The 24450-nt window shown below is 33.9% G+C and overlaps 4 protein-coding genes across 4 annotated transcripts; all 4 read left to right on the forward strand.

The window, feature by feature from the left end:
* Positions 1-553: 553 nt before the first annotated feature.
* On the forward strand, positions 554-6416 carry LOC124842621 (ABC transporter C family member 8-like). Its single transcript, XM_088101521.1, has 11 exons — positions 554-2656; positions 2767-3087; positions 3179-3265; positions 3341-3928; positions 4045-4209; positions 4304-4598; positions 4692-4906; positions 5008-5313; positions 5418-5481; positions 5722-5961; positions 6047-6416. Exons 1-11 carry the CDS (start codon positions 665-667, stop codon positions 6151-6153), a joined length of 4380 nt encoding a protein of 1459 aa, XP_087957647.1. The 5' UTR covers positions 554-664; the 3' UTR covers positions 6154-6416.
* A 1092-nt stretch (positions 6417-7508) lies between these two features.
* LOC124842627 (Fcf2 pre-rRNA processing protein) lies at positions 7509-10360 on the forward strand. Its single transcript, XM_047319157.2, has 6 exons — positions 7509-7662; positions 7758-7992; positions 8231-8291; positions 9668-9745; positions 9864-9979; positions 10087-10360. The coding sequence occupies exons 2-6, from the start codon at positions 7760-7762 to the stop codon at positions 10196-10198; spliced, it is 600 nt and encodes a 199-aa protein (XP_047175113.1). The 5' UTR covers positions 7509-7662; positions 7758-7759; the 3' UTR covers positions 10199-10360.
* A 1244-nt stretch (positions 10361-11604) lies between these two features.
* On the forward strand, positions 11605-12574 carry LOC124842628 (uncharacterized). The gene has a single exon (XM_047319158.2). The coding sequence runs from the start codon at positions 11754-11756 to the stop codon at positions 12312-12314; it is 561 nt and encodes a 186-aa protein (XP_047175114.1). The 5' UTR covers positions 11605-11753; the 3' UTR covers positions 12315-12574.
* A 1249-nt stretch (positions 12575-13823) lies between these two features.
* LOC124842614 (ABC transporter C family member 8-like) lies at positions 13824-19762 on the forward strand. Its single transcript, XM_047319134.2, has 12 exons — positions 13824-13869; positions 14115-16060; positions 16180-16500; positions 16587-16673; positions 16757-17362; positions 17443-17607; positions 17690-17984; positions 18099-18313; positions 18423-18728; positions 18834-18897; positions 19164-19403; positions 19481-19762. The coding sequence occupies exons 1-12, from the start codon at positions 13848-13850 to the stop codon at positions 19594-19596; spliced, it is 4383 nt and encodes a 1460-aa protein (XP_047175090.2). The 5' UTR covers positions 13824-13847; the 3' UTR covers positions 19597-19762.
* Positions 19763-24450: the final 4688 nt, after the last annotated feature.

The following is a 24450-nucleotide window of genomic DNA, read 5'->3' on the forward strand; positions in this document are numbered from 1 at the left end:
ATGATAAAATTCTTTTTCTTTTAATATATAAAAAATAAATATTAAAATATTAAAAAAATAAAAAACTACAGAAATTTCTTTAACTACGTTAATAAAAACTAAAAAGACTTGATTATGTTAATTTTTTAAAAATAAAAACTTAATTGGGACAAAAGAAATCGAGAGATCGATGTGTTATTTCAAACAAAAATGCAACTATTGGAATAATTAAATCTAATGTATTTTATATATGTAAAAGTGAAATTAACTTTTTCAAAATATTTTTTTAAATATTTCTGTCTTTTTTAAATCAAATCAAAATACTAAAATCAATTCATGTTACTAAAGTTTTCATTGTCTGTTTCTAACCTTTTAAACACGTTATCCTTTTGAGGTTAACACTTCAAGAACATATATTATAATTGAAGTGTATGCTAAAAAATGGTAAAAGTCACTACCACTCAAATCCAATCTTCAACATTTTTTAAGTGCAATATCTCCAACCACTCAAATCAAACGTGAAAGTGTTTTTCTTTGCAAGGGTTTGTACAGGAAGGTGGGGCACACTGATTGTGGCAGTTATTCCCTTTTGAGTAACATGTATCCAACATTTCTTTCTTCTCTGCACCATTAGTGCCACACAACAACACTAAGTTCTTTATTGAAGGAAACTGATGATTCTTTGATGACGATGATGGAGATTTTTACTGGATACACTGATGATTTCTCATGGATTTGTCTGAAGAATTTTAATTTCACTTCTTTCTGTTCACAAAGGAGCACAATAGACACTATAAATCTAATTTTCCTCTGTGTCTTTTACGCTTCCACCATTGTCACTTTAATCAGAAGAAATTTTACAAATGGAACTCATACCAAAAGCAGGTTTTTCCTTTTTGTCTCTGTCTGTTGTGCGATCACTAGTGTTGTGTTTTACAGTATTGCCCTGTGGAGTGTCGTAGCCAAAACTGGGAACTCCAGGGCTAACCACCTCAGCTGGTTAGCATGCGTTGTACGAGGATTTTTTTGGACTTCTTTAGCAGTTTCTTTGCTTGTTCAGGGACACAAATGGATCAAAGTTCTAAACTCTGTCTGGTGGGCATGTTCCTTTGCACTAGTTTCGGCTCTCCACATTGAAATTCTGTTTAGAAAGCATGCAATAGAAATTTTCGATGTCCTACTATGGCTCTTACACACGCTTCTTCTCTTCTGTGCCTTCCAAAACCTTGGTTTCTTTGTCATTCAAAATGTGCCAAAAAGTTTATCTGAACCGTTGTTAGCTCGGGAAGTTGACTCGGAAGAAACAGGACTAGGTCGTGCTTCCTTTCTGAGCAAGTTTACTTTCTCTTGGGTTAACTCCTTACTCAGTTTGGGCTACTCAAGGCCACTATCTCTTGAAGACATCCCTTCCCTTCTTTCTGAAGATAAGGCACACCTGTCCCACCAAAACTTCATGCATGCATGGCAATCCCTTGCGAGGGAGAGAAGCAAGAACAACACCAAGAACTTGGTGTTTTGGTCCATTGTTAGAACTCACTTAAAAGAAAACATATTAATATCTGTTTACGCATTCCTCAGAACCATTGCTGTGACTTTTTCTCCTTTAATACTCTATGCTTTTGTCAACTTTTCAAATAGTAGGGATTCCGGGGAGACAGATCTCAGAGAAGGTCTTACCATAGTGGGTTTTCTTATTCTCTCCAAAGTGGTTGATTCTGTGTCACAGAGACACTGGTTTTTTTGTACCAGGAGGTCGGGGTTGAAGATGAGATCAGCTCTGATGGTTGCAGTGTATGAAAAACAACTAAAGCTTTCAAACTCAGCAAGGACAAGACACTCGACAGGTGAAATTGTGAATTACATTGCTGTTGATGCGTATCGCATGGGAGAATTTCCATGGTGGTTTCATCTAACATGGGCATGTACATTGCAAATTCTTCTATCTATCAGTATCCTGTATGGAGTTGTGGGAGTAGGTGCACTTCCCGGTTTAATCCCTCTTCTTGTATGTGGACTTATCAATGTACCAGTTGCCAAGATCCTACAAAAGTGCATGGCACAGTTCATGACTTCACAGGATGAGCGTCTTAGAGCAACTTCAGAAATTCTAAATAGCATGAAAATCATCAAGTTACAGTCCTGGGAAGACAAATTCAAGAGTTTGGTTGAGAACCTACGTGCAAAAGAGTTCATTTGGCTATCTAAGGCACAGAAGTTGAAAGCTTATGGGTCACTTTTATATTGGATGTCTCCTACCATCGTTTCTGCTGTTGTTTTCCTCGGTTGTGCTGTTTTCAATACTCCATTAAATGCCGGGACCATATTTACAGTTCTTGCAACGTTGAGGAACTTGGCAGAACCTGTTCGAATGATTCCGGAGGCTCTATCTGTTCTGATCCAAGTTAAGGTATCTTTTGATCGTCTCAATACCTTTTTGTTTGACGAAGAACTACATACCAGTGCTGGTAACAAAAGCTATAACCGAAGTTCAATTAATGCGGTAGAAATCCAAGCTGGCAACTTCATTTGGGACCATGAATCAGTGTCCCTAACTTTAAGAGATGTGAATTTAGAAATCAAATGGGGACAGAAAATTGCAATTTGTGGGCCAGTTGGAGCTGGAAAATCATCTCTTTTGTATGCAGTATTAGGAGAGATTTCCAAGATATCAGGAACTGTGAGTGAAGCAAAACAAGTTTAGCTTTATGTTCTCATGTCATTCATGCTGATTTCTTTGTATTTAATTGTCTTTTTTTCTCTATGAAATTTCTGAATGATGGAAAATAGGTCAATGTGTTCGGCAACATAGCATATGTTTCTCAAACTTCTTGGATACAGAGTGGGACGGTTCGAGAGAATATACTCTTCGGCAAGCCAATGGAGAAAACAAGATACGAGAGTGCCATTAGAGTCTGTGCCTTGGATAAGGATATCAATGATTTTAGCCATGGTGATCTTACAGAAATAGGTCAGCGAGGGATTAACATGAGTGGAGGACAAAAGCAAAGGATTCAACTAGCTCGTGCTGTCTACAATGATGCTGACATTTATCTCCTCGATGACCCTTTCAGTGCAGTTGATGCTCACACTGCTGCTATCCTTTTCAAAGTAAGAAACTATCACCATTAGATTCTTAACTTCAGTGAAACTGTTATTGCCACTTCATTGAATCAAACCACTTGCATTTATATGGTTACAGGACTGCGTAATGACGGCTCTAAGAGAAAAAACAGTCATTCTAGTGACACATCAAGTGGAGTTTCTCTCAGAAGTTGATACAATCCTGGTAAAGTACATCATTTGGATACCTATTACATTACATTTGTGTATAATTAACACGAGATTTTATGACTCATTCTAGGTAATGGAGGGTGGAAAAGTTACTCAATCAGGAAAGTATGAGAATATCTTAACGACTGGGACTGCCTTTGAACAACTTGTGAGCGCTCACAAGGAAGCAATTACAGAGTTGGATCAGAATAATGAGAACAGAACTCATAGAGAAGAGTTTCAAGGTGTTTATAAATATCAAAGTGAGGGGGAGATTTCTACGGAGGGTCAACTTGGGATGCAACTTACACAAGAAGAAGAAAAAGAGATTGGTGATGTCGGCTTCAAGACATTCTGGGATTATATTTCCTTTTCCAGGGGTCCATTGATGCTGTTGTATATAATTTTGGCACAATTTGCTTTTATTGCTTTGCAGACTGCATCAACGGTTTGGCTTGCTTTAGCCATTGATATTCCAAAAATAACTAGTGCCTTCTTGGTTGGGGTGTACTCACTAATTTCATTTTCTGGTGCTGCGTTTGTGTATATAAGGTCTCTCTTGAGCACTTATCTTGGATTAAATGCTTCCAAAGCTTTCTTCACAAGTTTCAATACTGCTATCTTCAATGCTCCTATGCTGTTCTTTGACTCAACCCCCATAGGAAGGATTTTAACAAGAGTAAGATTAAGATTTCATTTCCCAATGGAAAAAAAAAAATCTAAATAATTTCCCTCTGTTTGATCATTGCCGTTTAGTCATATTCGTAATTTTGATCCACTTTTTCTCTCTTGCAGGCTTCATCAGATTTAAGTATTTTGGATTTTGACGTACCTTATTCGATCACCTTTGTAACATGTATACCAATTGAAATTTTGGTAATGATTGGTGTAATGGTTTTAGTGACATGGCCAGTTCTCATTGTTGCCATTCCTGCAATAGTTGCATCAAAATATGTTCAGGTTTAGCCACTTTAAAATCTTTTTAGTTTTTTTATTTCTCGTCCCTGCTTAACTCACAGAGCTAAATTTTTCCAAATCTTCTCCTCCATGAAAGGAATATTATCAAGCCTCGTCAAGGGAATTAATGAGGATCAATGGAACCACGAAAGCTCCTGTGATGAATTTTGCAGCTGAAACATCACTTGGTGTTGTTACTGTGAGAGCATTCGATATGGTAGAAAGATTTTTTAAAAACTACTTAAAGCTTGTGGACACAGACGCAACACTGTTTTTTCATTCTAATGTGGCCACGGAATGGTTACTTTTGAGGATTGAAGCACTTCAAAATTTGACAGTCATCACTTCAGCTTTGCTACTTGTTCTATTTCCTCAGGGATACGTATCCTCAGGTAATATTACTTCGGATGTTAATTAGCAAGATAAAGCTTTATGCATGTTATTAACGAGCCTTTAGCTGTTCAAAATTCTCTTGGATTATGCAGGTCTTGTGGGACTCTCTCTCTCTTACGCACTATCCTTGACGTCATCACATATATTTTGGACTCGAATGTATTGCAACTTATTAAACTATCTTATCTCTGTTGAAAGAATCAAGCAATTCGTTCACCTACCGTCAGAGCCTCCTGCTATTGAAAAGGACCACCAACCTCCATCTTCATGGCCTTCCAAAGGCAGGATTGACCTTCAAGCCTTAGAAGTAATTTTCATCCTTGTCTTTCAATTTTTTTCTTTATTTTAATAGTGTCAAATGGATAAACCTTCTTCTGTGTGATGTCTATTTTCCTTCGCTGGTTTCAGATTAGATACCGACCTAATTCTCCATTAGTGCTTAAGGGTATCACTTGCACGTTTAGAGAAGGGAGTAGAGTGGGAGTTGTAGGAAGAACGGGAAGTGGAAAGAGTACACTCATAAGTGCTTTGTTTCGCTTAGTTGAGCCAGCAAGCGGTGACATTCTCATAGATGGGATTAACATATGCTCAATGGGGTTGAAGGATTTGAGAATGAAACTAAGCATCATCCCTCAGGAACCAACTCTTTTCAAGGGCAGCATCAGAACCAACTTGGACCCTTTAGGCCTGTATTCAGATGATGAGATATGGAAGGTAAATGGACCAGCTCTGCTGTTAAAAATTGTTTGTTTAACACCTTTAAGTTTTGCTTGAGCTTGTACTGAACAAGTGTTTGATTATGTTTCATTTGTACAAAGGCTTTAGAGAAATGTCAGCTTAAGGAAACTATCAGCCATCTTCCAAATCTCTTAGACTCTCAGGGTGAGTAAGCTTAACCTGCTTAGAGCCACAGATCTGGTATGGGAATTTTCTGGCCAATTCTCTCAGCAGCCTTTGGAAAAAATCTATTGCAGCTTTACTCTTTCCAGGTTTAAAATCATGAGGGATACACATAATATTTGAACTTGCAAGTTGTTTTTCCAAAATAAAAGTCTTCGATTCATAGATTAAGATTTTGGAACAAATTAGCCATTTGAAGGCTGATTGAGAATGATTATACAGTGAGTGATGAAGGTGGAAATTGGAGCTTGGGACAACGGCAACTGTTTTGTCTTGGAAGAGTACTGCTAAAGAGGAACAGAATTCTTGTTCTGGATGAAGCCACTGCCTCCATTGACTCTGCCACAGATGCAATTCTACAAAGAATTATCAGACAAGAGTTTGAAGCATGCACAGTTATTACAGTGGCTCACAGGGTTCCCACTGTTATAGACAGTGATATGGTTATGGTCCTCTCCTATGGTATCTTCTTTCATTCTCTTTTCCTCCTTTTTCGATACACTGCTTACTCAGTTAGTTGTCTGATATTTTTTGTATGGTTTCATAGGGAAAATGGTGGAATATGATGAGCCTTCGAGACTAATGGATACCAACTCTTCATTCTCGAAGCTGGTAGCTGAATATTGGGCCAGCTGCAGCAAGAATTCCTCCTAAAATCGTTGTTTTGCAGTAATATTGAATAATAAGTGTTTCAGGATGCAGGGTCTAGAGAACAAATAAATGGAAATAAAATTAAGTAATTTAAATTTTAGAAGGTTGTGGAAACTTGGTCCTTCCTACACTTTGAGTATCGGTTTGGAAGGTTGTGGATGCTTTCATCGTATTGCATGGAGTGATGTTTAATTTGTATCAGCAAAATAAACTCAGTCATATCAGGAAAATAAATTCATGCTGCACTGTAGCAACTATTCACTGAATTCCAAATCCATTCTTTGCCAAAGTTGATCTCGTTCCAATATTTACAATATTCCAAGAATTAGGAAAGTAATTTCAAGACATTAAAAAATGAAGTTCGAATATAACCAGACAGATAAATTAGATAAAAATATAGTTTAATTTAGAAGGTTTGATAAAAAAGAGAGGTTCAAATAATATGGATAGGAGATCCATCTATGTTAAAGCTATAAAACTAACATTCAAATAATTTATATTGAAATATAAATTATATGTTTAAAGTTTATTAAATGTGACTATGGTGAAATTTTTTTTCAAGATTTGATTATATTGTATTTACAGCATGTTTATAACCACTGAGATATAATAATAAAAAAATTTGTGTTGTGATTTTTAGCAATGAGATTGTGTAGATTATAAAAAAAATTAAAATTATAAATTTGATCATAATCATATAAAAAAAGTTAGAATATATTTTTATTTGACAATTTTAACTTAATAATTTAATCAATTTATAATAAACTGAAAATATTATTTAAACTGGTTGAAATTTTTTACTAAATTAAAACTAAACAAAATATTTAAATAATTTGGTTTGGTTGAAATTTTGTATTAACTAAAAATTGAAAAGGAGACTCTTTCTTCTTCTTGAACCTCCATATATTTCTTCTTGTGCCCTAATTTAAAAAAGGTTCATTTTGTCATTTTTGAATCGTGGAATCCAAAGTAAAAGAAGTAACTTTTAAATTGTATAATTTGAAAGAGAAAAATAATTTTTAGATTATACAGTTTGAAAACTAAAAATAACTTTCAAATGATAGAATCTAAAGTTTTTTTTTAAGAAAAAGAATAATAATTTTCGAATCACATAATTAAAAAATCATTTTTTCTATTTTATAATTATAAAGCTTTTTTTTTCGGATTGCATAATTTAGATATAATTTTTAGCTTCCTTATTACCCAATTCAAAAGAGGACAACATGGAAAGTTTTTCAAAAAGAGGTGTAGAAAGAAACATATGGTGGTGTAGGAAGAAACTACCTTCAAAAATATTTATGTTTTTGAGCCCAACCTAAGGGAGTCCAGCCCATCCACTATTAAACTACTCATTCTTCTTCAACTTTCAGTGACGAAACCGTAACAATCGAAAGAGAGAGAGAGAGCCGTCGCACGCCTCCGCCACAGCCTCCTCCGTAACGCGACGAGCCCCTCCGCGCCGCAACGACCTCCGAGACGAAAGGCCTCCTACGCCCCGCGACAGCGTCCAAGGTATATTATTTTCTTTAGGGTGTGATTGACTTTTGGTTCTGTAACTAATTAGGTATAATGTTCGGGATCTCATTATACAATTCGCCTTAATCTAGGAATGGCGGAGAGAAAACCAGTTGTAGGTTTATCATGGCAGCCACAGTTTTCTATTCCATCATCATCAAAAGTCACTCATGGGTCTCATGCCAAACCTCAGACGGAGGCATCAAACAACGCTCTTTGGAAATCCAGTTCAGAGCTGGTTGATGGCCTTTTTGTCCCTCCAAACAATCCCAAAAAATTAAACAAGTTACTCAAAAAGCAAGCCAAAGATACTGCTGGGAATAATTGGTATGTAATGTAGTATTAGATTATTCTCTCTAGCAAGTTTGCATCTCTGTGCTGAAGTTTATTCTTTGGAGATTTGTCTTTTTATTTTTAGACACCTTTGCTCAGTGTTGTTGTTGTAACCCTGTTTTTTAAGTCAAACAAATAACAAACGATTTATACTCATTTATACCGTCATCTTATGGTTTCTTCTTTAATTGGAGTGTGAAAGGGAATGATCTTGCTGTTGAATCTGTGTCAGGTTCAATATGCCGGCCCAGACCATCACCCCTGAGCTACAAAAAGATTTGAAATTGTTGAAGGTGATATTGACTTCTAACATCTTAACCTTTTTATTACGTTTTGTTCTATAGTGCTATTTAGTATACGGTCATATGTGATGCACTGTAAAATTAGCTTGGATTGAGCAAATAATGATATGCACTAGTGATAATTAATATATATATGGTAATTTATGTGATATTATTCAAAATAATGAGGTTACTTATACATAATGATGTTCGTGGTTATCATTCTAATTTCTTTCATAATTGAAAGCAGAAGCCGCTAAAGTAGATGATTTTTCTTTTTTATGTGATTTGGTATTAGAGGTACAAGTCGGATTTAGCTTTCTTATTACCATTGTGATATGGCATTTGGGTGAGATAGATTAAAGAAACAGAGAGGGGTAGCAAGAAATAGAAAGACAAAGAAAGAGGAGGGGAAGAGTGGACAAAACAGAATGGGGAGGTTTAAGAGAAAGAGGAGACATGTGAGGTCAAAGAATATGTGCACTGAACTTCTGTAATTAGAATTCGATCTAGATTCAGCTGCCCAGAATACAACAACCTACCTTATTTATGGACAACTACCAAACAGTTATGAACTAACAATAGCTGAATAACTAACGTAGGACATCCTTGTTTTATTTATATTTTCATATGATATTGTGCAATGAAAATTTTGGACCTTTATCCATTTAAAACCATGAAATCATTGTGACTCTTATAGGCCAAAAATGGGCCTGTGGAGGGAGATGGCCCGAAAGGCATTGAAGGTTTATGTCAGAAAAAAAAAATAAGAGATAGAGTTGATCTATTTGTATTGCAGCATAGGCATTAACAAAATTATAAATTATGTTTTATAAGTCAGTTATTTTTTACATGCAGCAGTTACTATCAATAGGTGGCAGTTATTGTATGGCATTACAGAGCATATGTTGTTTAGGAAGTTATCAGAGGGAAAGCTCGGTAGTTCTCTGAGTGTTTCGTTGAAAAAGGAGACTCCTGTTAGCGGAAACCCTGTGTCTGAGTGTGTACTAAAATTTGGTCTCAAACCAGATTAATTAGTCATAAAAGTTCCAGTATTCTGTGTACTCAATTATTGAGTCTAACAGACTTCTGATCTGTAATTATTTCATGTTATGGTGTTAACTTAGAACTCTTCCGGAAACTTCCTTTATATGGTGAGATATGATGCAGTGATGTAAATTTTTGTATATCATATCAAGTTCTCACGCTATGCGTGTGCAATTTCGAGGAATGGCAAATGTTAAGTGAAATTAAAAGCATCTGGAAAAAATCAGTCAGACACAGATTTTTATTTATCTCTCAATTTGTATTGAGCTGTTTAGTTTTATTCTGTGAACCCATTCTTATCCTTACACTTCAATAATAAACGTGTACGTTGGTGGTTACAGTTGAGGGGTGCCCTTGATCCAAAGCGTCATTACAAGAAAGGTGATTCCAAATCAAAGACACTTCCCAAATATTTCCAGGCAAGCAAGTTTTTATTTTTGGCAGATTACAAAAGATAAGCTTTGAGTGTTATTACTTTCATCAAAATATGAATTTCTAGAGGAAATCTTTAGACAATTTGCGATTTTGAATGATCAGGTTGGTACAGTTGTAGATTCTCCACTGGACTTCTTCTCGGGAAGATTAACAAAGAAGGAAAGGAAAGCAACACTTGCAGATGAGCTTCTTTCTGATCAAAACCTTGCAGCCTATAGGTGAGACAGGCCTTGAATTTGTGTATCTCTGGTTAGATAGTTGTTTGTGTGCGTGTTGCAATGCTCTGTTGATTACTTACTCGTTTTCATTAAATAATTTTTCTTAGGAAACGGAAGGTTCGAGAAATTGAAGAACAGAATCGACCAGGTGGGAATGAAAAGTGGAAGATTAAAGGTAGTAATTCCCGGAAGCGGGCTAAGGAAAGGAGAATTTACTGAATTATTCATCCGTTTCAGCCTTAGCCAGAGTTTATGATAGACAGATTTTTGTAGTAGGAAAACTTCCTGAAATTATTCTCCACAATGTGAACTTCAAAACTTCACTTCAATTTACTTCTCTGTATAATTAATTATGTTACCTACATAATATTTTGGTCTTTACATCATAAATAATTGTTTTTAAAATAAATAACTTTTATAAGTATCACATGTTTAACAAATTATAATGTCTTTTAAAAATAATAGATTGCTTATTCTTGAAATAAGTATATTAGATAGTAAATAAATAAATAAAAATCCTACTTATTTATTATAAAATATATTTTAGAAAATAATAACGAACATAATATTATTATTTGAAACAATTTCTCAGTTGTAAAAAAATGTAAATAATAGATTATCTTGTAAGATAATAATTAAAAATAATAATTAAATAAGTTTTTAATTTTTAAATTTTGATCTGAAAATAAAATTTGTTTATGTTCTAAATATCTTGCATTTCAAGCTTTAAAATAAATAAACTTCAAAATAAATAGATATGATTTTTTTTATCTTAAGTGAAATAAAAAATTTTAAATGTTAAATGACGTGTCTGAAGCTAACACAACTTGGCATATTACCATCAAATCTTTTATTAAAATGAATATATATATATAAACCACACCGATCTCTCTTTAGATTTTCTAAAATAACATTCACATTCCTATATGTTTATACTCCATTTATTTATATTTCCATTTTCTTACAACATAATTATACTCGTATTAAAAAATTATTTAAACATAATAATAAGTTAATAAATTTCTATACCGTTTATTCATATTAAAATAAAAATTTCTCAAATATTTTTTATATATTTTTATTAGACAATTTATTGTTGAATGACTGTAACTTTTAACATATTGTTAATGATATAATAAATAAATAAAAAATCAATCTTTTATATATAAGATTCGACGAACCCCACTAATAAGATAAACAAATTAAAACGAGATGATTTGGTTTAGAAGGAATGATAAATAAGATATCTTTGAATAACATCAATGTTTCTAATGTAGGGTTTAAAGTTAAATTTTGTATTGAAGTAAGTTACTAAAATAGATATAACATTTGAATGAACTTTAATAATATTTAGGTTTTCAAATGAAAAACATCACTTAGTATTAATGTTCAAACAAAAGATTTACAAGAAGGAGAAATGGTAATCAATCGTAGGATAAGTATATATTACCCTATTTTCCTTGAATTAGAAACTTGGAAGGATGGATTTTTTCCTCCTTTTGACCTAACCAATTACAGGGAGAAATAGAGAGAGAAAAAACAGGAACAGAATAAATCAGAAACACAAAAACATCCTAGACCAATGATGTTGTCGTAAAATTAGCATTGAAAATGAAAAACCCTAATTAGGTGAAAAATTGAATGGACAGAAGTGCTACTCTTCCGCTATAAACATCTCTCCTAGGGCACAGCGATACCTCGTCTTGGTGTAAAAGCATAAAACACCAAGCCAAGAAGAAAAATAAAACCTCTGACTGTGTTTTCTAAACAAAAAATGGATCAGTCTGCAAAACTCTTGCTGGTGTTGGCTCTAGCTGTAATGGCACACCAAGCAGCTGCACACGACGCGCCGAAAAAGGAAACACCAACCGGAAAGACTCTGATCAACAAGGTATGCTCAGATTCCCCAACCAAAAACCTCTGCGTTCAGGTCCTCTCTTCTGACACACTCAGAAGCCCCGTCGCAGACCTCAAAGACTTGGCACTCATTTCCCTTAGGGTTGCCGCCACAAACGCTTCGGGCATCCTCACCGACACCAAAATTCTCATCGACGACGACGAACTTGACCCTGATATCCAACAAGGTTTGGCTGATTGCAAGGAGAACATCCTGGACGCAGAAAGCCAGCTGGAGGACACCATTGCTGCCTTGATGATCGATTCTGAGAATGACGCTCAGCGCTGGCTCAAGGCTGCCTTGGCTGCCATCGACACCTGCGATGCCTCCATCCCCGGAGACGACGACGTTCTCTCCGTTGAGAGCGCCGTCTTCCGCAAGCTCTGCAACATCGCCATCCTTGTCATCAAGGAACTCAATAATCCAACGAAATCTTAAAAACTGTGAACCCATCCGTATTTAGTTTTCTGTGTAACTCTTTTCTTCTCAATCTTAAACTCAGGAGCTGCTGTCCGAGTTTTTCTCTTTCTGTCTTTAGTTATTTGAGAAAATGAAGGTTGTTATGTTTTAGAAGTTACAGAAACAACGCGATTATATGTCGTGCATGCAGGTTGATTACACCTGTGTGAATCCTTCGTTTGGTTATTATGAAAATTTTGGTTGATAATTATTAAGATATATGGATTATATAATTTCCTTGTTTATTTTTTTCAACTTTGTAAAGAATGATACATTATGATTATGATGAGGTATATATATACACACACACACACACGAGAGTATTCATAATTTTATTATTATCTTAAATTTTTTTTCTTTTCTTCGTAATCTTGTATACTCAAACTCTTTGGTCATTACTTTTTTTTTAAAATATTATATCACACACTTAAATTTTTTTAATTTCATTTAATATTATTTTTACTTACTTTTTCTTATTTTCTTTAAAAAATATAAAATTTTACACTTTTATAACTATTTTATCCTCGTGTTTATCAAATGAACGTTGTGTGATGACAGCATTTGTCTTACTCTTTTAATATATCTATGTATAGAATATATAAACATACTACTTTACTTATTTAGAATTTTAAATCAGGCTTGTATGCATGTACATGCATGATGAAGTTTTCTTAATATATATGGATTGGCTTATGGATTCGTGTATAGAATAGAACCCACAAAATTTGGATCTCTCATTTAAAAAAGGTTACATTAATGAACGACAACACAATAAATATTTTTCTCTCCTCAATAAATGCTTTTTCCATATCACACCTATTTTTATTTTTAAACTAATTTTAGTGATACTGTTTTCTGTGTAACACCATAAAAAAATGAACAGTTCATGTTAATAGAATTACATATTTTCTTTAGTTTTTGGCATGCTTATTTTTTTTATTAATTAATAATTTGTCTGAGTATTTTTTTACATAAATTCTGAGTTATATAAAAGGCTGCGTCGAGACAAATTAACTAATTATAATTATAAGATATGTCATTTTAAAAAAAATTAGATATAATTTTAAGGGATAAAATTATATTTCTAGTAATAAAAAACAAATTAATTAAGGAGTCCTTCCAAATACCATATTTGTATATAGTGCACATTTCGAATTGTACATAGTAGAGCCTCTTTTTTTCGACAGAATATTTCATAAAGTTTGTTAAATAATATTTTACTCTTTTTTATTACAGAATATATACTAAATCATCCGCCTGTTTATAATTATGTAATTATTTATATGATTCACCTTAGCAAAATATTCTAGAATATGAATTTTCCATAAGAAATTAGGTACACCCCTACAGCGTGGGTTTTGTAGTTATACTAAGAACAAGTAGTACAACAAATGAAAGTGTGACATAAATTCGGATGGAAAGATTGGTGAGAACTATAATAACTCACGAACATATAACACTTTCTTTGAACTACAGATTGCACTGTAACAAGCTTCTCTCTGAACCAGATCAATGGCTTTCAGAAGCACAATAGGTCTATAATATAACATAGTACACCTATGTTTTCATGTTTTGTTTTTGTTCCTCTTGTAATTGTAGTTTTCGTTCTAGATGTTTGCATGGTGTTTTACTTTTGATATTTTTCAGGACAGCCTAGTCTTCAGATGCAACTTTGGAAAATAAGAGATAGTGCCTAATATGCAGATCATGTCTTTAAGTTTTCAAACTTTTACGTAAAGATTCTGAACTCTCATTGTTTCTCTTGTACCTGATTTGCAGATAACTTCTGCAATTGCCATGGAGATTTCAGTTTGGCTTCCTTTTCAAGCCAAAGGTGCATAATAGACATTGTCAACATGTTTTTCATGTGTGTCTTTTGTGTATCATTGCTCTCCAATCTGATCAAGAAAAGACCTGCAAATGCAAGTGGTGGTTTCAGAAAGAGATTGGTTCCTGTAGTTACTTCATTCTGTTGTACTCTTTTAAGCGTTGCATATTTTGTTGATGGTTTGTGGAATCTCATAACCAAAACCACAGGCTTCAATCAGCTGAACTTGTTGGTTTGCATTGTGAGAGGACTGGTTTGGATATCTATAGCAGCTTCACTGTTTGTTCAAAGATTTCAATGGATGAAAAATCTATGCTCTATTTGGTGGGTGTTTTCATGCACATTGGTTTCAGTACTCAATGCTGAAATTCTGCTGAAAGGGCGTAGCTTTCAAATGTTTGATATGGCAATATGGGCAGTGCATATCCTAACTGTTCTCTGTGTCTTCCAAAATCATGGCTACTTTGTCCCACAAGAAATCCCTGATGCCAGTTTATGTGAGCCTCTGTTAGTTCCTAAGGAAATACATAAACAAACAGGACTTGGCCATGCCTCCTTTTTCAGCAGATTCACTTTCTCTTGGATGAATGCTTTGCTCAGTTTGGGTTACTCAAAGCCACTAGCACGTGATGACATCCCTTCTCTTAATTCTGAAGATAAAGCTGATTTTGCATACCAAAAGTTTGCACATGCATGGCTTTCCCTTTTGAGAAGCAGTGACAATTCCAAGAACTTGGTCATGTGGTCCGTAGCCCGAGTTTACATGAAAGAAAATATCTCCATAGCCATTTGCGCATTTCTGAGGACAATTTGTGCTGTTGTTTCTCCTTTACTTGTTAATGTTTTTGTAAACTATTCCAGTTCCACTGAGGAAGACTTAAAACAAGGAATGGCCATAATGGGGTGTCTTATATTTGCCAAGGTGGTTGAGTCTGTGTCTCAAAGACATTGGTCTTTTAACTCAAGGAGGTTAGGAATGAAAATGAGATCTTCTTTAATGGCTGCAGTGTATCAAAAGCAATTAAAACTCTCAGTTTTGGGTAGGAGAAGACATTCAACTGGTGAGATTGTTAATTACATTGCAGTTGATGCATATCGAATGGGTGAATTTCCATGGTGGTTTCATACTTTGTTGTTTTCTGCACTGCAAGTTTTTCTGGCTCTTGGTGTCCTTTTTGGTGTTGTGGGTATAGGTGCACTTCCTGGTTTAGTGCCACTTCTCATTTGTGGATTTCTCAACGTACCGTTTGCAAAGATCCTTCAAAAATATAGGTCGGAGTTTATGATTGCACAAGATGAGCGTCTGAGGTCAACTTCAGAGATTCTTAGTAGTATGAAAATCATAAAGCTACAGTCCTGGGAGTATAACTTCAAGAAGTTAGTTGAATCCCTTCGTGCTAAAGAGTTAAAATGTTTGGCTGAAGTACACTTCATGAGAGCTTGTGGAACATTTATATATTGGCTCTCTCCGACCATCGTTTCTTCAGTTATCTTAATGGGATGTGCGCTTTTTCAGAGTGCCCCTTTGGATGCTGGAACTATCTTCACAGTTCTTGCAACATTGAGAAGCATGGGAGAACCTGTCATATTGATTCCAGAAGCACTTTCTGTTATGATCCAAGTTAAGGTCTCCTTTGATCGTCTCAACACCTTTTTGCTTGATGACGAGATAAAAGATGATGACATTGGAAGAACATCAAAAGATTCTTGCAGCAAGGGAGTTGAAATTCTAGCAGGCAGCTTCAGTTGGGATCTGCAATCATTGCCTCTAACTTTGAGAGAAGTGAATTTTGAGATCGAGTGGGAGCAGACAGTAGCAGTTTGTGGTCCAGTTGGAGCTGGAAAAACATCTCTCCTGTATGCAATACTCGGAGAGATACCCAAAATTTCAGGAACTGTGAGTTATTATTGACTAAGTAAATTTAGTTTATCATCCATCACGTAGAAAATGAAGCAACTTTTGTAAGTTCAATGATTTTTAAACTCTGTTTTTGCTCTTATGAAAATGGAAAACAGGTTAGAGTAGAGGGAACACTTGCCTACGTTTCCCAAATTCCTTGGATCCAAAGTGGTACAATTCGTGATAATATTCTATATGGAAAAGCAATGGACCCAACCAGGTATGAATATACCATTAAGGTCTGTGCCTTGGATAAGGATATTGATGGATTTAGCCACGGTGATCTTACAGAAATAGGTCAGAGAGGGATTAACTTGAGTGGTGGACAAAAGCAAAGGATTCAACTAGCTCGTGCAGTCTATAATGATGCTGATATCTATCTCCTAGATGACCCTTTTAGTGCTGTAGATGTTCATACTGCCTCTATTCTGTTTCATGTAACTTGATCCACTTTTTCATTCTTTAAGAAAATTAACTTATTGGCCATATATTCTGGAAACTATTCTGACTTACGTAATTACAGGATTGTGTCAGAACTGCTTTAAGAAGGAAAACAGTTATTCTTGTGACTCATCAAGTTGAATTTCTCTCAGAAGTTGATAAAATCCTGGTATTACGACTGATTCAAAATTCTGTATTTCCATTTGATCTTAACTTGTTTGTATGGTAAGAGGTCTGTTAGTGCAATTTTAGGTAATGGAAGGAGGAAAAATTAGTCAAACGGGTAGCTATGAAGATCTGTTGACTGCTGGAACAGCCTTTGAACAGCTTCTGAGTGCTCATAGAGAGGTAATTACAGGAATAGAAACAAACAGTGCAAGCAAAAGAGAAGTTCAAAATGTGGTTACAGTTCAGCCTGAGGATTCTCATATTTCTAATCTCACTAAATGTGGAAGTGATGGAGAAATTTCTACCGAGATTCAACTTACACAAGAGGAAGAAAAGGAGAGTGGTGATGTTGGGTGGCAGCCATTCTGTGACTACATTTTGTTCCCTAAGGGATCTTTGCTTCTATGTTTGAGCATACTAGCACAGTTGACTTTTGTAGGTTTGCAGGCTGCATCAACTTCTTGGCTTGCTATTGCCGATGAGATGTCAAAAGTAACTAGCAGCATCTTAGTTGGAGTTTATAGTGTGATTACCATTTTAAGCATTGTTTTTGTATATCTGAGATCTTACTTTGCTGCACATCTTGGTCTAAAAGCTTCTAAAGCATTCTTCTCTGCCTTCACTGATTCTATCTTTAATGCTCCTATGTTGTTCTTTGATTCAACCCCAGTAGGGAGGATTTTTACCCGAGTAAGGTTCCTTTATTTCTTACTGCATGGACTGATCTCTGTTGTGAGTATTCTTTGACCAAACATGTGTCTCACTTGCAGGCTTCATCAGATTTGAGTATTTTAGATTTCGATATACCTTTTTCCACCATCTTTGTGATAGCCGAAGTAACAGAGCTTCTTACAATGATTGTGATAATGGTTTCGGTCACATGGCAAGTGTTCATTGTTGCAATTCTTGCCATGGTGGCTACAAAGTATATCCAGGTTTTTTTTTCCTGCCTATGCTCAAATGGGGTGAACAAAATAATGATTGTTTAGTAACTTTACCTTTTTTTTTGGAATCAAGGGCTATTATCAAGCTACTGCAAGAGAAATTATACGAATCAATGGAACTACAAAAGCCCCTCTTATGAATTTTACGTCTGAGTCATATCTTGGTGTGGTTACTATAAGAGCTTTCAACATGGCTGACAGATTTTTCAAGAACTACCTTAACCTTGTTGACACAGATGCCACGATGTTCTTTCATTCAAATGCTGCCATCGAATGGTTAATTCTAAGGATTCAAGCACTTCAGAATTTGACAGTCTTCACTGCAGCTTTGCTGCTTGTTCTACTTCCAAAGGGATATGTGGCCCCTGGTATTGTTATTGTTACTCAACATTAGCGAATATTACATATGCATGTTTTGTTTACATATGTGAGTGTTTTCATGCTGATAATCTGCGTGTGTGTGTGTGTTTATCTGGTTTCAGGTCTTGTGGGACTTTCTCTGTCTTACGGTTTTTCACTGACAGGAACCGTAGTTTATCTGACTAGAATGTTTTGCAACTTATCGAACTATGTGATCTCTGTTGAAAGAATCAAGCAATTCATTCGCATACCAGCAGAAGCCAGTGCAATTGTAGAGGACAATAGACCACCACCTTGTTGGCCTTCTAAAGGTCGAATAGATCTTCAATCTCTAGAGGTAACAGACTAACCAAATGTGCACTTCCATGAATCATGATTGCCCTTTTTTCCATCTTAATTTATCCACATTTTTGACAAATGAATTCAAGTATATAAAATGATTTCAGATCAGATATCGTCCAAATTCTCCATTAGTTCTGAAGGGCATCTCTTGCACGTTTCAAGAAGGGAGTAGAGTTGGAGTTGTGGGAAGAACAGGAAGTGGAAAAACTACACTTATAAGTGCTTTGTTTCGCATAGTTGAGCCTACTGGAGGAGACATTCTTATAGATGGGATTAATATATGTTCAATTGGGTTAAAGGATTTAAGAACAAAGCTAAGCATCATTCCTCAAGAACCAACTCTTTTCAAGGGTAGCATTCGAAAAAACTTGGACCCTCTAGGCCTGTACTCAGATGATGAAATATGGAAGGTAAATAAACTGGCTCTACAATTGAAAAAAGCATGCACTGAGTTACATTGTTTTTCTCAACTTTTATTCACTAAGAAAATGTTATGTGAGCTTTGATTTATCTAGGCTTTAGAGAAATGTCAGCTGAAGGCAACAATTAGTAGTCTACCAAATCTCTTATACACTTCTGGTAAGTTCTTATACACTTCTGGTAAGTTAAATAAAATTGAGGATTTTGTGAGATTGAATTAAACTTAAAATTCGTCTTAAAAAACATATGAACTTTTACTTGTGAAGTGAAATTGACAGCAGAAAAACTTATATCAGTTCTTATGGCCAACTGCATGAACCAATCAATAAATAGTTGGTTCTACTAAATTTTTGGCACAAACTGTGATGTTGATTGAATCCATCATTAGCATACCTGAAACAGTCTAATTCTGACTAATTTCAAAGTGAGTGATGAAGGGGAAAACTGGAGTGTGGGGCAGCGCCAACTCATGTGTCTTGGAAGGGTACTTCTCAGGAAGAACAGAATTCTTGTTCTGGATGAAGCTACTGCCTCCATTGATTCTGCCACAGATGGTATTCTACAACGAATCATCAGACAAGAATTTTCAGAATGCACAGTTATAACTGTGGCTCACAGAGTTCCCTCTGTGATAGACAGTGACATGATCATGGTCCTATCTTATGGTATGTAATGTTACAAATTTTGTAATGTTGCTTCTTTCTTTATCACTTTTTCCTCATTTTCATTCTTGTCACTACAGGGAAACTGGTGGAGTATGACAAACCTTCAAAGCTTATGGATACTAACTCTTCCTTCTCTAAGCTGGTAGCTGAATATTGGTCCCACTCCAATAGAAATTTGTCCACAACAGATTAGCATGCATCAATCTGAACACTGAAATTATATTATTTGTATTTTGTGAAGGAATATTTATATTTTGTACTATGCAAGGACAATGATTTGTTAAAATGGGTAAATCGGCTCGACCCACCTCAGTCCACCACGGGTTGGTCATTTAGTGAGTCAATCTAACCTGACTCACTTATTAGCGAGCTGAAAAAATTCAAACCCGATCCGACCCACCACGGGTTGATGGGTTAAACGGGTTGATTCACTAGCTCACTTACTTATAAGTTTTTTTAAAATAAAAAATTATATTTTTTTTAATTCAAATCAAATAAATTTCACTCTAAAATAATGTTAAACTCCAAAGACAATTCATAATAAAAAAAATATCATGCAATCCATGCGTAATCCAAAAATAAGCACAAAAGGTAAGTTTTTAATATTTATAATTTTTCTATCACTTGTCTATTTATAATATTAGAAACTTGAATAGATAAATCTATAATATTTTTCTTTTATGAAATATCTTTTTGTTTAATCCTCATCTACAATATAATAAAAAAATGCTAACTAATAATATTGAAACACAAAGTAATAAATAATTAAATTAAATTAGGTGGGTTGGTGAGCAATCTGGCAACCCAGATGAACCCGATTCTAAGTGAACCGGGTTAAAAACTAACTCGCATAAAAAAATTACATTTTTTTCAAACCCAACCCAGCTGAAACTCGTGGTGAGTCGAGTTGACTCGCAAGTTACAGTCCATTTTTACCGCAAATGTAATATATGAATATAACATATATCATCACTTACAAATGTAATGTTTTAATATGTGCATGTTTACTTTTTATATTATATCAGGTGACTTAAATGTTTAAATATAGATTATTTTATTCTTCTTCTTAATAATTATGTATGGTGATTTTATTTTTAATGGATTGTTTTTACTTAATATTTGAATCTTAATATTGTGTACCAAATTTTAGTAATCATTATTATATATTATCCAATTTTATTTTATTTCAATTATTTCTTTTATTTTAATAATGTATAAATTTGTCGTTTAATTGATGAAAATTTGTATCTAACTTAATTATTGTATTTAAAATACCATATTACAATAATTTTAATTAATTTGTTTATCATTGTTTTGTAATATAATGTATAAATGTGATCTCTTCCTTTGTATCTCTATATATCTTTAAAAATATATCTAATTTAATTCAAAAATATAATATCTTATTATTTAAATTTATTATGTAATTAAAATTATTAGTCTTCAATGAAATTATATATATATATATATATATATATATATATATATATATGAATAAGACATATGGTTAAATAATATATATAAAAGTTTAATAAAAGAATCAACTAATTTGAAATAAATTTGATATCTATTTTATATTTTTATTATAGTATTTTTAATTTTTATCAACTAATTTATATATATATATATATATATATCTTTTAATTTATATAATTTTTTAATTGCACAATGCAGCATCCCATAGTAACACATTATAAAATAGGTAAAACAAAACAAATTTTCTTAAAATATATATAAAATCAATACAATTATCTTCAAAAGTAAATAATTGTAAAAAATAAAAATGTATATAAAACAACTAAGAATGACTTAAAACTTTAGAAAATTTTTATACATAATAACTATTACAAACTTAAGAAAAATTACTTCGTGACATCATCACCTTCCACTATGGACTCATAAACACTTATCACTCATCACAAAAGAGACAAACAAACACAAGAAAGCACAAAAGTTAAACATATAAACTAATATGCAAAAAAGTTACCCTAAGACAATTAAACCATATAAACTATAAGCTAAACATGGATTAAATACAATAAATCATATACATACACATAAATAGTTGAAACTAGACTTGATTATCCAAATACCCTTGATAGCGAAACTCACGAGGTACATACCTGTTGTGCTTTCTATGTTATGTAAAACCTAGCCTCAAGGGGTTACCACTCGACCACACACAAGGTTAATCTCTTACGATCAAACATTGTCCATAGACTATAACCTTTCGCTACTCTTCACGATGTAACACATTCTACTATATTTGAGTATGAATTGTTATTAGAGCATTAGGATACCCTTTCATGAAATCCCACATGTCAAGGCATACACTACAGTTATCACCACAAGGAATTTCTTCTTGAAATTCCTTCAATACCATCACCATACGTGTTTAATATCATATTATCACTTTAATCAAACACAATAATAACCATAAACATATATAAAGTCTATTATAAATCTATCTCAAACAATCATAAAATAAAATAGATCCAACATACAAACTGGCGCAATGTCAAACCTTTCACAAAAAGTGTTGTTTAATGACAATTCTAATGCTCAGTGTCATTCTTAACGTTATGCTGAATGTCCTGGAACTAAATTACTCCAAATCCTGCAGTGCAAAGATGGTGCTCAGCGACACCTAGCGCCACTTAACATCAAACCATTCGCAAAAAGTGATGTTGAGCAGTATAGTCTGACGCTTAGTGCCCTAGATGTCCGAGGCCTACAACACAAACTGGCGCTCAGCACCACTTTGATATCGCTCAACGCCACTCTGATACCGCTCAACGTCATATCAGTTGACAGTAAATATATTTTGTGATTTTAAGTGAACTTGGACTTGATCAATTGCTCATATTGGTACTCCTTTTTCAATTAATTGATTCAAAACAATTTTTACACATTAAAACGCATATCAATTTGCTCAAATGCTTAGATTCAAAGTTCTCTCAATCACACAAATAAACAAAAATCATGAACCAATCTATCAACCATGCAAGCCAAAAGGGTGATAATCACCACAAATCAAATTCATCAAAAGTAAACAAAGTTCGTTCTTAACATAAAAATCAACCATCAACATACATTCATCGATTTAGCAAAAACACTACAAGAGAATTAAATACTAGTTTCTCTTACATTGACAAAGTTACTCAACAAACCCTAAAGAGCCAAGACATTGAATTTTGTAGAATTAAATGTTAAGTTATCATCACTAGTCATTCTCCTTGTGTGAATGACCCTCTCATGTAGGAAAGCAAGGTCTTTTTTTAAGTAGAATTTAATCTATTTTATCTACTCTGATTTACACTTATATTTTCGGAAATAGAATATTTGAAACTGGACTCTGGTGCTAATTCCGTCTACTTCATGGTCAAAGTTAGAAGCAACTTACAAAAGTGACATATTTCTACGGCAAGATATATGGATATTATACCTACTTTTCTATTACCTAGGATCTGAATGGTTGGTTGAATGCATGTTTTACTTGTGCAATTTCAATTTTCCAAAGCTGCATAACAAAATTAAATTTTTAGCACTTTTGAAGGCAATAAATTACTCAGTATTGTAAGTTCTTGTTGCTTCCCCATTCTATATATCATTTTTGCAAGCAATACCAATACATGAAAGGTGATTGACTCAGTGTTTGCAAGGCATTAGAAATGGTCAATGCTTCCTTTGCACTTTAGGAGTGCTGTTTTAAATGTCATTAAAATAGTCTTTGAAAGACTTATATGATGCTAAGCGTGGTAATATAGTGAGAATGTTAAAAGAATAACTGTTTTTTGGACTTTTGAACTCTTAGCAGCAAACAGCTTAAGGTTTTGTATATCTAAAATGGTAATCTTTTACTTTTAAGAAGTGTTACGCTTAAGAAGCTTATTCATATGGAGAAACAATGCTAAATGGTCAAATATTTTACTGTTTTCTTTTTCTGATATTAATGTCTTTGTTTAGTGAGACGTGTGCTTTTGGTGTTTCTTGCCTCTAAGGCATTAAAACCAAAGATGTCCCTCACCTTCAACTACCTTGGGTTGAGTTAATGCACATCCAGTTTAATAATGCATTCAATAGTTAGTGCTCTTTAAGATTAAAATTGTGTATGTGTTGGTTAAAGACTATGAATGTGAATATTTGTGGAATAGTTCTTTTATTTGTTTGATCTAAATGGTTTGTTTCCTTTTACCTCCATAACAGCATCACAATACTTTTCTTTGCAAAAGAAGGAGAAGGTTGCATCCACCGGTGACCTTGATGAATCAAAATCAAATGAAACTCCATCATATGGTAACACAAACTCTCAGATAACTCAAGCAGTGTTTGAGAAGGAGAAAGGAGAGTTTCAGGTGACAAAGCAGTGTTTGAACCTGACTTGTATTATTTGTATAAGACAATGCCTCCACCATGCTTGTTTGGTTTTACTCCTAATTCTTAAATGGTTTTATCTTCTGAACATAATTGGATTCTCCTCTTCTCTTTGAATTACATCGTTCTTGTTCTGGTCAAAAATTGCTCATAACTCCATCCAACGTTAGGTCAGTTGCAACAAAGATCTTCAACTTAATAATTCAGCAACTTGGTACACCCTAGATTTATCAATTAGTGTCAATCCGAACTTTGTGTGATGTGATGAGATGAAGCAGATTTAGTTGCTGTGTTTTGAATACTACTATAACCATATGCGCATGACTTGTCTGATGAATAGTTTTAAATGTTTCTGTAACTTTTTCTTACTGATCTTTTTGTTTAAAATAGAAAATGATACTCCTATGTAATATTTTCTTTATAAAATATATTGAACCAAATCTACAGGAGAATATAACATTACTTTGCCACATTACCGATCAAAAGCCAAACAGAAACACAGAATTGCAAAGTACGAGGATGTTTACAACCTCTGATGAATCAGTATGCATAGGTTCAATTAAAGTTTCATCATTGAAGTGGTTCCTTCGTATTGAATTTGTTGTTGTAAATTTAATTCAGACAAATTTAGCTTGACATCAATCCTTAAAACTTATAAAAAGAAAAACCAAGC

This window comes from Vigna umbellata, chromosome 11 (genome assembly GCF_029865625.1).
Source record: "Vigna umbellata cultivar VRB3 chromosome 11, Vumbellata_1.0, whole genome shotgun sequence".
In the NCBI taxonomy this organism is placed as follows: Eukaryota; Viridiplantae; Streptophyta; class Magnoliopsida; order Fabales; family Fabaceae; genus Vigna; species Vigna umbellata.